Source organism: Zophobas morio, unplaced genomic scaffold (assembly GCF_036711695.1).
Source record: "Zophobas morio isolate AGI-343-1 ecotype UQ-CSIRO unplaced genomic scaffold, CSIRO_AGI_Zmor_V1 ptg000119l, whole genome shotgun sequence".
Taxonomy (NCBI): Eukaryota; Metazoa; Arthropoda; class Insecta; order Coleoptera; family Tenebrionidae; genus Zophobas; species Zophobas morio.
Genome location: NW_026972224.1, coordinates 75,555 through 89,215, shown reverse-complemented (window position 1 = coordinate 89,215; position 13,661 = coordinate 75,555). Strand labels below are relative to the sequence as shown.

The 13,661-nt window shown below is 34.2% G+C and overlaps 2 protein-coding genes and 1 long non-coding RNA gene across 4 annotated transcripts; 2 read left to right on the top strand and 1 right to left on the bottom strand.

The window, feature by feature from the left end:
• Nucleotides 1–1,540: 1,540 nt before the first annotated feature.
• LOC135145050 (uncharacterized) lies at nt 1,541–4,338 on the top strand. 2 transcript variants are annotated; one of them, XM_064077178.1, is made up of 15 exons: nt 1,541–1,926; nt 1,986–2,086; nt 2,143–2,278; nt 2,332–2,395; nt 2,465–2,559; nt 2,609–2,661; nt 2,840–2,916; nt 2,971–3,045; nt 3,096–3,200; nt 3,253–3,438; nt 3,499–3,542; nt 3,596–3,683; nt 3,742–3,987; nt 4,047–4,145; nt 4,203–4,338. In XM_064077178.1, the coding sequence occupies exons 1-15, from the start codon at nt 1,732–1,734 to the stop codon at nt 4,283–4,285; spliced, it is 1,647 nt and encodes a 548-aa protein (XP_063933248.1). In that variant the 5' UTR covers nt 1,541–1,731; the 3' UTR covers nt 4,286–4,338. The 2 variants fall into 2 exon arrangements, with proteins under 2 accessions (XP_063933248.1, XP_063933249.1); XM_064077179.1 differs by lacking the exons at nt 1,541–1,926; nt 1,986–2,086 and having other exon boundaries at nt 2,231–2,278; nt 2,357–2,395.
• A 4,092-nt stretch (nt 4,339–8,430) lies between these two features.
• On the top strand, nt 8,431–10,442 carry LOC135145040 (uncharacterized). Its single transcript, XR_010283308.1, has 5 exons — nt 8,431–8,457; nt 8,579–8,702; nt 9,237–9,436; nt 10,122–10,214; nt 10,273–10,442. It is a non-coding gene; the product is annotated as an uncharacterized LOC135145040 (long non-coding RNA).
• Nucleotides 10,443–10,769: 327 nt separating this feature from the next.
• On the bottom strand, nt 10,770–13,409 carry LOC135145068 (uncharacterized). Its single transcript, XM_064077194.1, has 12 exons — nt 13,277–13,409; nt 13,067–13,201; nt 12,472–12,621; nt 12,270–12,407; nt 12,145–12,216; nt 11,960–12,094; nt 11,805–11,906; nt 11,662–11,751; nt 11,517–11,606; nt 11,334–11,468; nt 11,129–11,266; nt 10,770–11,059 (listed from the first exon to the last, which is right to left on the bottom strand). Exons 2-12 carry the CDS (start codon nt 13,092–13,094, stop codon nt 10,833–10,835), a joined length of 1,305 nt encoding a protein of 434 aa, XP_063933264.1. The 5' UTR covers nt 13,095–13,201; nt 13,277–13,409; the 3' UTR covers nt 10,770–10,832.
• Between the last annotated feature and the right edge of the window lie 252 nt (nt 13,410–13,661).

Genomic DNA, 13,661 nt, shown 5'->3' with positions numbered 1-13,661 from the left:
TTTCCAATATTTAAAATAATATTACTATACCGCATATAGTAGTAATCATACATGCTGAAAGAGTTTAACCAAGTAAAAGAGTATGGGTCCGTTTTTGACCAGATTATCTGCGATATTTCTTAAACTCATTTTGATCGCATGGATAAACCTTGTTGCAACTCTTTCATAGCAAATATTTCAGCCAAAAATAAGGCAACTTACGAAGAGACGAGTTCTTGTTCATGGAATTTGCAAAGATAATAATACAAGGGCTCTCACGGACTTGTACCAAATTATATAATGTTTATCTGAGCAAAAAATCAGAATTGTGGAACTATTAGAGTAACAGCTTATTAATGAAACGCATCTTTAATATTAAATGGTAGAGCTTGGACTCAAACTGTTAAATTTCCCACCTCGCCAAAAAATAAACTCCTCCACCTTAAGTTGGACAGGAAATCACTTATCAAGGTAGTAAGTCCTAACAAACAGAAGCGACTTTTTTAAATATATTTAGGGTGGTCTCGAGTTTCGAAGCATGTACTTTCAAGAAGGATTAATAACATAGCTTATAAGTTGAGTATCTTTGTTACTGTTTTCTTAATCGATGAAAGTAGATAAAGATTTTATTTCTTCTAATATTAACTTTTAAATATGAATCCAAGGTATTAAAATATATGAAGATTTTATTAGTAGAAGTACAAGTACAAAAGGAAGTAAATTCTTCACTCACTTTGGGCGGTGTATTCATAGACTCACTTTATGAGGGAGGTAGCAGCAGTTATATTCGTTTCCTTTAATTTTTTTTATTAACTGTTTCAAGCTGTTACCACATTAAATTTGGCCTAGCTTCGGTCAAGGTCCTCGTTTTATTGTAAAAAATGATTTCCGGTATTAACAGCTTGTATCTTGTACTTATTGCCGCATACGTTTGGTTAAACGTTCTTTCCCTGGCTAATGTTGTTGTAGTATGGAATTGCTTAAAGATTTTGTTGTTAGGATATTGTGGAGTAATTGCCTTGATAAAGTACTCCTAAAGTGAGTTTCAAATATTATACGGACTGACTTATTTGCCTTTTTTTGTGTGTGTTAAGGTGTAAACTTTGGTAAGTCGATCCAATGTTACAGCATAATATTTAGTAATTCATTTAGGTAAGTATCCTCTCTTATATATGCTTAACTTTTTAAAATTTTAAAAAGTCAATTTACAAACCCTTTGTTTGAGTTGAATTAATCTTTATTCACGGCGCTATAAAGTAATTACTAATAAAGTTAGAATTGTAGATGTTAAAAATGAGAGAATAAGAAGAGATGATGACGCTTTCATGATCAATATACTATTCCAAGTACTAACAATTGTGTTTAATAAAAAATTGCTGATCTCTTGACTTGGAACTTTAGAGTTGTTTTCTTAGTACCAAATTAAACTGTTTATTTATCTTAAGGTACCAAAATATCACAATTTTTATATAGATGGGCAGTCGTAAGAAAACGAATAGAGTAGTCATGACCGAGAGAGAGGAGGCCAGGATCTCATCCGAGAACACTCAAGCTGAAATAAAGGCTTTAAATGAAGAAAAGGAGGATTTAATACAATCTATAAAAAAACTGAGAGAAATAAAAGATAACCTCGTTAGTTCAAGCAAATTAAAAAAGACTGAGAGGCTACTAAAGAAAGAAAAGCAAAAACTAATAACTGAAACTAGAAAAAGGCGTACCTTGAAGAGCATTCTTTGGGCTTTAATATTTTTTATGGTTTCATACTTTGTATATGCCAGTTTGAATTCGGATCGTGCAACCTTCAAAAGTAGCTTTGATTTATTAGTCAACAACACTCTTAGCGTTTTCCCGCTCTTTTCTGTTGTTGATAATGGAGCGGTGGGCACAAAACTTTTTAAACATGGCTATAAACTGGAACATCCAGTTGTTCTTATTCCCGGTTTTGTGGTCTATTTTTTTAGTTTGTTTATATTGATTTAATTTATCTTGCATAAACTAAATAATAGAGTACGGGTCTCGAAGTGTGGCAGCAGCACGAACTCTGCTCTTCTACTATGCACAGAACTAGAGTCTGGGGCTCAATTTCTATGGCAAAAGCATTTTTTACGTTAACTTAGCATTAATTGCTTTAAAGAAAAGCTTTAGTTACTATTCGTTTCTTAGGGATTTTCGTTGCTGGTTTCGACATATGTCGTTAAATAGATCAACTGGTTTAGACCCGGAGGGCATTAAAGTTCGGCCCGTCGATAGCTTTTCAGGAGCAGCGGAATTTAACGAATTCTATTGGCTTTGGAATAAGGTTATAAAACCTGTTGTAGTTTTCTCTTATACTATTTAAATTTTTGGACGCAGATCATTGATAATTTAGCAAAAGTAGGTTACGACTCGAACACAATCCACATGGTTACCTACGACTGTAATTACTTTTTAGAGCACGTTTTAAACTCTTCTTGATAAAACGCTCCCTTTACTTCGTTCGCACCAGGGAGGCTTTCTTTTGTTAATTTAGAAATTAGAGACAGGCTTTTTACAAGATTGAAAACTCAAGTCGAGCTTATGAAACTAATACACTCCAAAAAGGTTTCACTTTGAAGGTAACAAAGAATAAAAGATAAAATATCATAAGTAGGTGGTTTTTATGAGCCACTCCTACGGTACTCAATTGCTTTTGTATTTTTTAAAGTAAGTACTAAACCCACTGGCTTCACGTAACGTATAGTTCGCCCTGCTTTGCGTAAATGTGCTTTGTTTACTGTAAAGTGTGCTTTGTTATAAGCTAGTACAGAGCGCATCCCTGCGTACATGCGCCTTTGTACTGTTTTCAATGGTTGATCTTTATAATAAAATATACCTTCTCAAGATGGGCGGAAAGCCAGCAAGGTGGTAAAGGCGGAGATTCCTGGGTTGATACACATGTCCATGCTATTTGCAACATTGGTACTTATGCTTACAATTAATAATTTAATTTACACATCAATACTACTTCCTTAGCGGGCTCTCTTCTTGGTGTCCCTAAAAGCTTTTCCGCCATTTTAAGTGGCGAAATGAAGGATACCTCTCAGCTCGGTGCTCTAGTTGAAGTTTGTTCTAAATGTTCTACTAATAAACCAGAAAAGGAGGGACCCTAAATGAGCTGCTGGAATTCTGGTCTGTTTCCAGTCGAAAGCAGCGTGTAGATCTATTTCGTACATGGCACTCTCTTTTCACGATGCTCCCTATTGGTATGCTTTGCTCGCTGTTCTTTACTGCGTGCGCGGATTCCTGTTTCTTTAGGGGGAGCCGAGGTCTGGGGGGACGATGGGTCGACTCCCGAAGAGCCCTCACCTCAGGGAGCCAATAGGAGCAACCTCTTTGCACCCCCACTGGTTAATGGATTATTTGCACACGTGGAAGAAACTTGTGCGGATGCCAATGTGAATGCTGCCAACTTGCGGAACTTTTTGAAGAACGAACTTACTGGTGCGATTTTCTACTATTTTGAATTGTACGCTTTTGAGCTTGAGCAATGCATCTTTACAGGCTCGGGCTCAATGCCGTTGAATATGAGTTTTGGTTATTCGAAGGTTTCTGTTTGAGTTTGCTTTTGTTTTTGGTTTTACTTTCATGGTACTGATAGACTCCGTCAGCGAACGATCACAATCCTTTGAAATGGCACAACCCTCTAGAGGTTCGGCTTCCCTACAGTCCCAACCTGACTATCTACTGTATTGGCATCCTTGAACTCATTAATTCCTTTTCAGTGATCCAAATAAAACGAGACAGCTTTCTATGGCGTAGGAAAACCGACAGAACGAGGATTCCGGTACAGATGCAATCAGAAGTTCAAGTACTCCTTCGTCATCAATACCAACTATAATGAGGACACGTGGATCAACGGAGTTCGATTTTCTGAGGGCGACGGGACTGTACCTCTGATTAGCCTTGGCTATCTCTCCGCCAAGCAGTGGCGAACTCGATCTCACAATCCCGCTGGATCCAAGATCATCACTCACGAGATCGCCCACAATCGTAAATAAGCACTTCATGCTCAGCCGCTTACGTTTTGAACTCTTATGCGGGTTGCTCAGCTCACTGGATCAGCCCCCGAGGAGGCGACTTCACTGGAGACCATGTCGACATCTTAGGCAATTATGTGCTTAACGAAGCGCTCGTAAAAATTGCTTGTGGTAGGCATCGCCTTTACACCCTCGCACTCCTCTGTGATTGTAACATCTGACCTGTAGGCTCCACCGTGCAGCAGCATTTTATCTCCAACATACAATCAATTTCAGAGGCCGTTTATGATAGACTTGAGAACTCGCAGTGATAGAGACAATTTATATTAATTTGCGTTTCCAAGTACTATAATTAATAATATTATGATGCTAAATACAAAAAAACACTTAGAAAAGAATTTTACTGTTAATAAAAAAAATTGGCAGGTTTAGCAGTGTGTTATGTCTAGTTACTCGCATATACTGCTAGAGAGGGTCTTTGAAGAGAAAATGTTTATGAGAAATTAATAAACTATATTGCACTTCAACGTGCTGTTAGTCTGTCAAGGCTTAAACTAAAGAGTTGTGGTGCTCTCCATCTCGATTTTTCAAGACTACATAGCGTGAATCTAAAACGCTTGTCCTACCAGTATAAAGAGATTATAAACATATTAAAGTTCGTGATTTCGAAATAAAACAGCTTCCAATTGCGTCCTAAAAGGGGGGGTTCTATCTAATAAGGGGGAGAGCATTCATCGAAGAGGTTCTGAAAAGTCAGGTAGTCAGGAGCGTGGTTAGTCCTGTAGTGATTAAATACGCAAAGCTATCATAATGGGATCGATAGATGTTTTGGTAGCTCAACGTTTAAGAGCAACAAAAATTGTATAAGTAATTTATCGACCGAAAATGTGAGCTCTCACCGTTGTTCAGCGGTTAGAGCATTCTCACGCATTCTCAAGGTCGCGGGTCGAATCCCGTTTTTCTGGTTTGGTGGTTACGTGTACAACTTCCCTATAAATAAAATTTTGATAAAGACCACTGACGCATACTAAAGGCCGTGGTTTTTGACTCTTTTTCGGTCTTTGATGGGTTGCCTATATAACTCTGCCTTCATCTTTATAAATTTAATAGAATTTAGGGAAAATTATAAAAAGTTATAAACCAAAATGAAAAACATGTAAAAGTATAAATATAAATAATTAACAAAGAAATAAAATTAAACAGATCAAAGGGGGAGACAGTTAGATTAACTGATGCAGTTCTTGTTTATTCTTTTAAGTTTAATATATCACTAAAAAAAATAGTAGATTGGTTCATAAGTCTTTGTTGATTGGATATGGAATAAATACTTTTTTTAATAAAATACTATAATTTTTCCTTAATTTTAAATTCTTCTTACAACTTCGAACTACCCTTAATTAGGTTTAAGTATTTGTTTAAAATAAGTACTGTCTTCGGAAAGAGAGCAGTTTGGTGAAAATATCAACTATGTTTGTTAAAGACTTTATATGTTTTACATAAAAGTTTCTTCGCTCTACAGAATGTTTAACGTAATATATGCAATATTAACATGACATAAACTTTTAGATGACGCACTTCCCAAAAAAATAATCTTTACAACCTTTTCTGTATAAATTTGTGCTGTAGTGGGTGCACGAGGGAGAAGTACTTTTAAAACATTTTCTATAACTATAGTTTTGGTTTTAGTTACTTAAAAGCTATATGTTCAGCTTTATAAGAAGACCTTTATAGTGCTTCTATTCAGTTTTTAGTTTTCCATCGTATTTAGTTACCGTTTAGGAAAATTATATAACCCATTGTATTACGATAAACATAATTATCGGCCCAAGGAGAGTCAGTAACATTCTACAATAAGTGTTATTAGTTGAAAAATTATTGATTATAAGTGAGATAAGTTAAGTTCTTTTAGGTTTTCATATGTTCCTCGATACTGTTTTGTAAACCCCTTCCTAAAATGGTAGTTGCATATGCTATAGCCCACCTTGTGCTAAATTCTTCAATTCTCATCCGTGTGGCTAGGAGGTTTAAGTTTTGTATATGTAGATATACGAATAAACTTTGGTTGTTGTGTTTGTATCATATTTAACTGCAAGTTGCCGATTTGTAGAACCTTAAGTATGGGAAATGGATTTTTATTAATATTAATACCTATTCCCAAAATTAAATCCTTTTAAATTAAGTCCTTCAATTCGTATTGGCGCATTTTGTTAAGAAATTTGACAGCGTCTCCCAACATATAATGCAATCAACATATATGCCAACAACATCAAAATTTTCCGAGTAAAAAATAGATTGATCCAATACACTTTGTCTATAGTCATATTTCCTTAATCTTCTAGATAAGCCCTGATATAAAATCTAGCTGATTCTTTTAAACCATAAAGCTGCGTTTATTTTTATAACACAATTGACTTCTTTAGAGTAGTGTCCACGTTGTAAAAGCTTTTCTTCTGAGTTTAGTAATTCTTTAATTAAATACATGCTATGAGGCATGTAAGTGCACACTAGATTCTTAAGTTTTGTACGCAAAAAAGCGGTTGTTAAATAATATTGAAATACCGTCTTTTATATTTTTGATTTAATATCAAAATCATTAACGGTACTAATATCTTTTGGTATTGGGTAAAGGTTTGACGTACTACCGAGGTGTGGGGTAAAATTTTTTAGTTCAATATTGACAGTTCCGGGCTGATTGTTTTGGTAAGAAAATGTGTTTTTATAAAATTTGACACCCCTCGACCGACTTATTTTTTTGGTACTGAAATTTAGGATGGTATATACATCCTCTGTTGAACCTGTTGGTTTAAAAAGTAGGATTCTCTCCGTTGCTCTATATCTTGAGATTTCGTCTTGTCCTCAAGGTTTTAAAGATAAACTTTGAAGCCTAAGAGCCTATATTTTAAGTTACTTTTAAGGCCATATAACTCGGTAGGTGGAAGAGTACTGCTGCCTTTCGAAATGTTGGTATATAATAACAGTGTCCTTGAGAGCGCATCTGGTTATATTGTATGAGGTTTGTATACAACGTTCACTTAGCGTATACTGAGGTGTATTCTTGGAACGGGGATAAAAAGGGTTCCTTCACTTTTGTCATTGACGTATTCACTACCTTTATCTGTTCTTACTTCTTCAGTTATGCATGCAGTGGAAATTGTATATTTAGTTCCTGTTTTAAATATACTTGTCGTGGCATTTTAGCCAGTCCAAATGTTGATATTTTATAGCTTCTTTGCTTTAAAAGAATAAGGCAACGACATGTTTAGACTTTGCAACAGTACCTATGACTATGTACTGAAACCAATAAAAGGAATTATGACTCAGTGTGTATTATCGACGTAGTGTAATTGATCAGGTTTACAAAGATGATGTGTTTGGCTTATTTTATCTACTTACTTTTTTTCAAAAATTAACTTTTTTGCATATTTCACATTTAACAATAGTAAAAGGTTTTACGTTAAGAATGATATTTTTTCAGATATCTATAATTTATGTGCCTATATTTGTAGTGTGCTTCAAGTATTTCGTTATCCTCTTCCGATTACAAAGTACTTAATGCCCATTATTATATGTGTTTCGGGTTAAGTTTATATATTCCGTTTTTTAAAAAGTCATTGGCAACAGGTGTCTTATTCTTTTTAATAATTTACTTTTTTATGTCCAGATTTGGTATACATCGTCTAATTTTCCCACTGTAATTAAATTACCCCTGAAATTGGGTTGTAAATTTACTTTTAACAAAAAATTTCGAGTGACCAGCTTGAGAAAAATGTATTCTCGTTTATCGTATTTATAGTTACATTTACTTCTTTTATATCATTAAGTAATCCTTGTTCATATTGATATGTGGATACACTGCGGAGTTGATAACTAAAATGTAATTTTTTTCCATTAAAATTACCTTTTTTATATAAAATGAGTTTATTACAAGTGCGTTTACTATTAAAGAAAAGGGGCCGTACTTTCTTTCATGATATTTCCCACAAGCTTAGCGTATGTGGGTGTAACAAGTGTTTTTTGGAATTTTGTTGTTTTACTTATAGGTTTGCAAATTTTTTAATTTGAAGTTAACAATGCAGTATTATAGTGGTTCTCTTGTATTTATTTTTTTTTTTCTGCTTGTAAAAGGAAATGAAGAACGTAGTTATAGTAAGAGTTCATTATTGTTACTAAAATGTTGCTCCAAGTATTTTTCATATTTAAATTCGTCCCCATTTTTATATATATGGCAATAGTATATGAATAAATATTATTTTAGATTTTTGGGGTGTTAAATCATAAATAGTACATTGCTCTTGCATTTGTTGACCAAGGGGAATTGAGTCTGTTCTCATATTGTTGCAAAGATTCGTTCTCTCTTTTCTTTATGGTACGAGGAATGAGGGCTGCATGTGCTTATATTAATGCAGCCCATGCACGCGCTGCTGCATTTTTTTTACTCTTCTCCCTACTTTCTAGGGTTGGTTTGGCTATCCTAGAATTCATAGTTATTAATTAAATTTCTACAGTGCTTTTAGTTCTTCGACTTCATGATTATATTACCTTAAAGTCTATAGCCTATCTTATTATTATATTACATAACGTATTTCTTTATATATATTTTCGAGGACTTCCAGCCTGTTAAACCAACACTTTCGTGAAAGTGGTGCACAATTCATGTATGAACAACATAAAAGTAGTTAAAGATTTTCGTTCGAAGACAATTTTCATACATTCAATTGCTTTTTCTGGGTGCAATTCATTTATCTCTTCGAATCTACTCTTAACCGCTAATTATTAACTTTATCTCAAACGCTATATTTAACAATTTTTCATGGAAAGGAAGCTTGAGTTCTCCATTTTTTTATTTTGTAAAAAAAATCTCGTAAGCCGTAGCGAGTTAGAGTAATTATAATACCTCTAATCTATTGTCGCAGTTGAGTAAGTTCTTGTAATAGTTGAAAGCCAGCAGAGTGTGGCATGGTGTGTTTAAAATTTGGATTTAGCACTAATATGAAATTAAAGAGTGCTTGCTATTAACGTAATATAATTAAGAGAAAATTAGAAAAAAAAACATAAACTATTATAAATAAGATGTGAAAGTTTAAAAAAAGATTAAGGAACAGAGATAATTAGATTAATCGATGCGGTTCTTGTTTATACTTTAAATTTTGATGTATCATTAAATAATCTAATATATATATATATTGATTGTATATTGAATAAATACTTTTTTTAATAAACTGCTTTTATTTTTCATTAATTTAAAATTCTTTTTTACTGCAGGGGGTGATCATGCAGGAAACCTCATACTGTGCTCTCCTTTCCAAAACCCCTTTGAAGCTAGTAACAGTCGTTATTAATAAATAGGTTTGGTAAAGAGCAAGTCAGTCACAATAGTAAAGAAATTGGGTCCAGCTGACTGCAATTTTTTAACTCAGTTGCCTTTGTTCTTAGGGTCTGCTTGAGTCCTGCTTTTTTTGATGGTGAGCCCAAGACAATTACTGAAAACTTGTTTGCCCCTCTGTGTTGGTGTCATTGTACAATCCTTATTAACTGATTTCATTTGTCACTAACACATAGTAAACATATAAAATTAAAGTAGTTTAATTTAGCTTAGCTTTAACGTGGCAAGTGAGCATTCTAATAATTTGACAAGCTTAAGTTGTTGATGTATAAAAGAGAGTAGCTCTTAAACACATTACGATAAATATCTTAAGGTGTAAACACAACACAATGTCCGTCGTTAGGTCTCTATCCCCGACGTGCACAGTTCTTGGTTTAAAGTGTAGCATTTCCGTATTAAGGAATTTACTAGAGCAAGTCTCCAATCAATTAGCTTGACAGAGCATTAGACTTCGCTCTCGTGATCTCGTGAGAGTGCTGTTCTAAGTATTCGCAAAACATTTGCATAATTTCCTGCCATCTTTGTGATTTCTTTCGGGTTATTTGCTCATCATGAAAATCACACTTCAGGCTTGGCTAACCCTATCCAATATACATACGGTACAGCAATACGCGCGGGCCATATAGTGGTATTTCCAATAGACGACACCTGGGTAATAAACTGAAGCCATTGGTTTCTGTCCTATGAATGCATACACTTTACTGTTAAATATACTTGCTCTTGTTAATAGTTAAATATTTCTCCAATTGACGTATTACATGCAGTGAGGAGTAAGCCGCACTCTTACATTTTGGCAAGTTGTGCATATTATATTTAAATTCGTGGTTCTTGCTTAAACCTACACGGCCGCTTATAAGGTGGTTGTGTACTATTTTTCGCCTTTTAAAACCTACAAGGTTTTAAGCTTTAAATTAGTTCCATTAGAGGAAAGTCTTAAAACTTGTGGCTCTGGTTGCTTGATATACACTCTATGAAGAAACTAATTCTCCTGTGCAACGTATATCAGGCGGAACCGAGTAGGATACGCAGTCCATGGACCAGTATTACAAAAATTGCAGGTAAAATTTAATTTTTTTTAAATTGTTCATGAAATCATTAAAAAGCATGCATAACGTTATTTGAATTATAAATAATTAAAAGCAATGGTAAGACAGCGTCAATCAATTGATATTCTATTTATCATCTACTTTTCCCATAAACTAACTATTCCAAGTACCTCTCTAGTAGAAAATAGCCCTTTCCCTCAAATAAAATAAAACATAAATTTTGTAAATTTTAGTTGTGACTACTAATAGTGTGAGCGATATTACTATAATGGTAATGTTTCTCAACACTTTTTTTGCACATTCAAATTGTATTTGTATAGTAGTGCAGCATTTAACATTATAAAAAAAACTGATTATTCTCCAAGAAAGTCGGATTAAAGCTAGTTACTGCTATTAATGCCGAGCAAAAAAAACGTGTCGCCTGATGGTTTATGAAGAATTGCGCTTCTTTAAACGTGGTTGTACAGTTTTATGGTCTGCAGGAAGGCCGAAAGCGAGGGGGATGCACCGAGTGAAAAGATAATCAGTAACTTCTGCAGGAATTGTTATGTCGTTGCGGAGTAAAGCTTCAATAAAAGCAAAAGCGGCCGAAAGATCGTTTCCAGCTAAAAAATAATTAAAAAATTTCAAGATGAATTCCGGTCCGAAGTAATATCCTAATAAAAAAAAGATGATGCCACCACTAACAAGTAGATGGTTTCAAAAAGATGCTTAGTAGTTAATACCTTGGCGGCGAATTTTTTTAATAAGCAAGTCTAATGCCCATCGATTGCCATTTTTAGATTCCATTTTTAAAAAAAGAAGCAGAAAATATAAATTAGTGTATCTTCCGGTGGCCAAAAGTTTATCATAATAATTTGTCGCTGGAGATTAAAGGTAGAAAGGGATTTAAAATAAGGTTAATTAGTAAAAAAAAAATTAGGAAAAAACCTAAAGAAGAGAACCCCGTCGCCGCGGCGTAGTGCACCAGAGCATCGTAGAAGATTGCATTCAAGCGGTAGCCAGCAAGCTCAATTCCTTTTATTAAAAACTCAGAGCGCGAGATGTCGGGCTGATGGACAATTTCTACGAAATATTTAAGAGAAAATCTGCAACTTTAAAAAAAAAACAGACTTTTTATAAAAATTTTTCTGATGGTGCTGTCAAACTTGACCTTCTGCGCTTTCATTTCTTTTAGCAAGGATAAAGCAGAATCAAAGTCATCTAAATGTAAAAAAAGATTGTGTAAGATGTTCCCCGAAAGATCGGGTTTTCAAACTTTTTTCCAAGTAATACGTAAGAAGCGACGTGTACGAGAGAGTCGTAATAGCTAAACCTGATGCTTTCATTTCCTCTAAGTAAGCTCGAGCTGAATCGAAAGAGTCAATGTTTTTAAATTAAGTAGTATATAAATAAGTCCACCTTCATTGATGTTATCGCGTTGTACCATAAATTTAATTAGCGCACTGTACGTAAACTCATCGCAAGATCCCAAGTCTTTCAACTTTTTAAAGTAATCCATTGCTTGCAAATAAAAAGTATAAGTACTTAGTTGTGCGTGAAAATTGGTTTTTTACCCTTTTCAAGATCACCAACTCCTAAATAATACTGCAGAAACAAATTATCAACAATGGGAGGGGTAGCCGCAAGGTTGACGACTAGCTCGGCAGTGATGCACTCCGCTTTGGCTAGTTCCCCTTTCTGCAAATAACCTACGGCTCGTATAAGTTTCATTAAAAGAACAAGAACAGGAGGCACAAACCATTAATCATAATCGAGTACGTTATAGTATTTAGTTTAACGCTTTGTTTCATTTCGTCATAACAGTGCGCAGCTGAAAATGTGAAGATTTTCAAATTTTATTATAAAGTGAGTATAACTACCAACCATGGTCTAACTTATCCTTTTTAAAACATCCTTGAAGGAAAGAGTTATATACGATGGGTTCCTTTGTAGAGGTCGCAATGGCTTTGTATTGCTTAAATAATGCCAGACACCCCTCAAACTCTCGATAAGTAAAGGATTCTATAATTAAAGTCAACGGCCATTGAGAAATTCCTAAGATGAACACCGAAGTTGCAAAGACAACCTTTGACGACAATGGCCCACGTAGCGTTGTTAGCTAATTTATCAGAAAGCATTTGGTAAAACAACTTGAACGCTTGTTTAGCATTGCCGTTACTAAAAAGGCTTGACAATAAATGGTTATACTGAACAGTTTTATTAGGCAGCACACTACCTATTGGAAAAAAGTGACTAGAAATATTGTAACTCACGAAGTATATAGGTAGGGAAGAGTAAAGAAAGAAAGGCAAAAAAGTTGTAATAGGGCTTTGAAAAAGTCAAATTCAAAAACTTTAAAAACAATAAAAGTTTTATGTGAAACAGGAAATCAACTTATGGCCCGGACAGTTAGAGTACAATTTGAAGATAAATAATACTATTCTACTTATTTAAAACTGTGAATAGTCTGTAAACTTTTTCTATACTATAGCTTCAATACTATAGTATCTTTTTAGCTCGCTCATAGCCCACCATATATTTCCTAAAACACAACGCCCACCTTCAATCCACAGAAAAATACGTCCCTTTAACATTTACGAATTACAAGCTCTTGCACGTAAACTAAGGCTAACATAAAGTCAAAAGAATGTAGTTAATACAAATATACAACGATAAAGTACTGCTCTTTAGAGAAAACAGTTTCATCATTTGATTGGCATCTTGCAATTTTTTCAGTGTATAGAGACTAGGAATTATGTCATAGAACAAGCTGGTTGGTATTTTTTCATGCGTTATTAAGTTCTTCGAATAGTGTTCTTAATTATTATACATTTAACATTATCACTCTCTTACAATATATTGAGAGTCTTTAGAAATAAAAAATAAAAGACCTTTAAACCGCTTCACTTTTTCTTTAGCTCGACTAATAAAATCTCTTTTATAAGCCAAATCCAACTGGGATATGGCGGAAGAAAAATATTTCAAACGACTAGAGTTAGCTCCAAGAGTTGTAAAAACTAACTTAGTCGACGAAAGTGTGCAAAGCATCTTCAAAGCCCTTTAAAGTCTTTGACACCAAAAAGTTTAGAACAACATGGTTTTCTTCGGCCAAACTTGGACGGACAATCTTTCGCAGTAACGCTAAGCCTTCAACCACAGTTACAGTAGGTAAAAGCATCGCGGGGTTTATACCATCGTCATTTTTTGTTTAATTTTTTTAAAATTTGAAAAGTTTCTTTTCGTGTTTAAGTTAACGAATTATTGTTCTTTTTAGGT

What these genes read in the sequence shown, in the direction of transcription:
- LOC135145050 (XM_064077178.1), top strand. Translation starts at nt 1,732, where the DNA reads ATGGTTTCATACTTTGTATATGCCAGTTTGAATTCGGATCGTGCAACC. An exon ending in TTTCACGATGCTCCCTATTG is followed by an intron (nt 3,201 to 3,252) that starts GTATGCTTTGCT and finishes CTGTTTCTTTAG; the next exon opens with GGGGAGCCGAGGTCTGGGGG. An exon ending in TCCCAACCTGACTATCTACT is followed by an intron (nt 3,684 to 3,741) that starts GTATTGGCATCC and finishes AAAACGAGACAG; the next exon opens with CTTTCTATGGCGTAGGAAAA.
- LOC135145068 (XM_064077194.1), bottom strand. Translation starts at nt 13,094, where the DNA reads ATGATGAAACTGTTTTCTCTAAAGAGCA. An exon ending in GTGGGCCATTGTCGTCAAAG is followed by an intron (nt 12,408 to 12,471) that starts GTTGTCTTTGCA and finishes CTTTAATTATAG; the next exon opens with AATCCTTTACTTATCGAGAG. An exon ending in ACGCGATAACATCAATGAAG is followed by an intron (nt 11,752 to 11,804) that starts GTGGACTTATTT and finishes CTTTCGATTCAG; the next exon opens with CTCGAGCTTACTTAGAGGAA.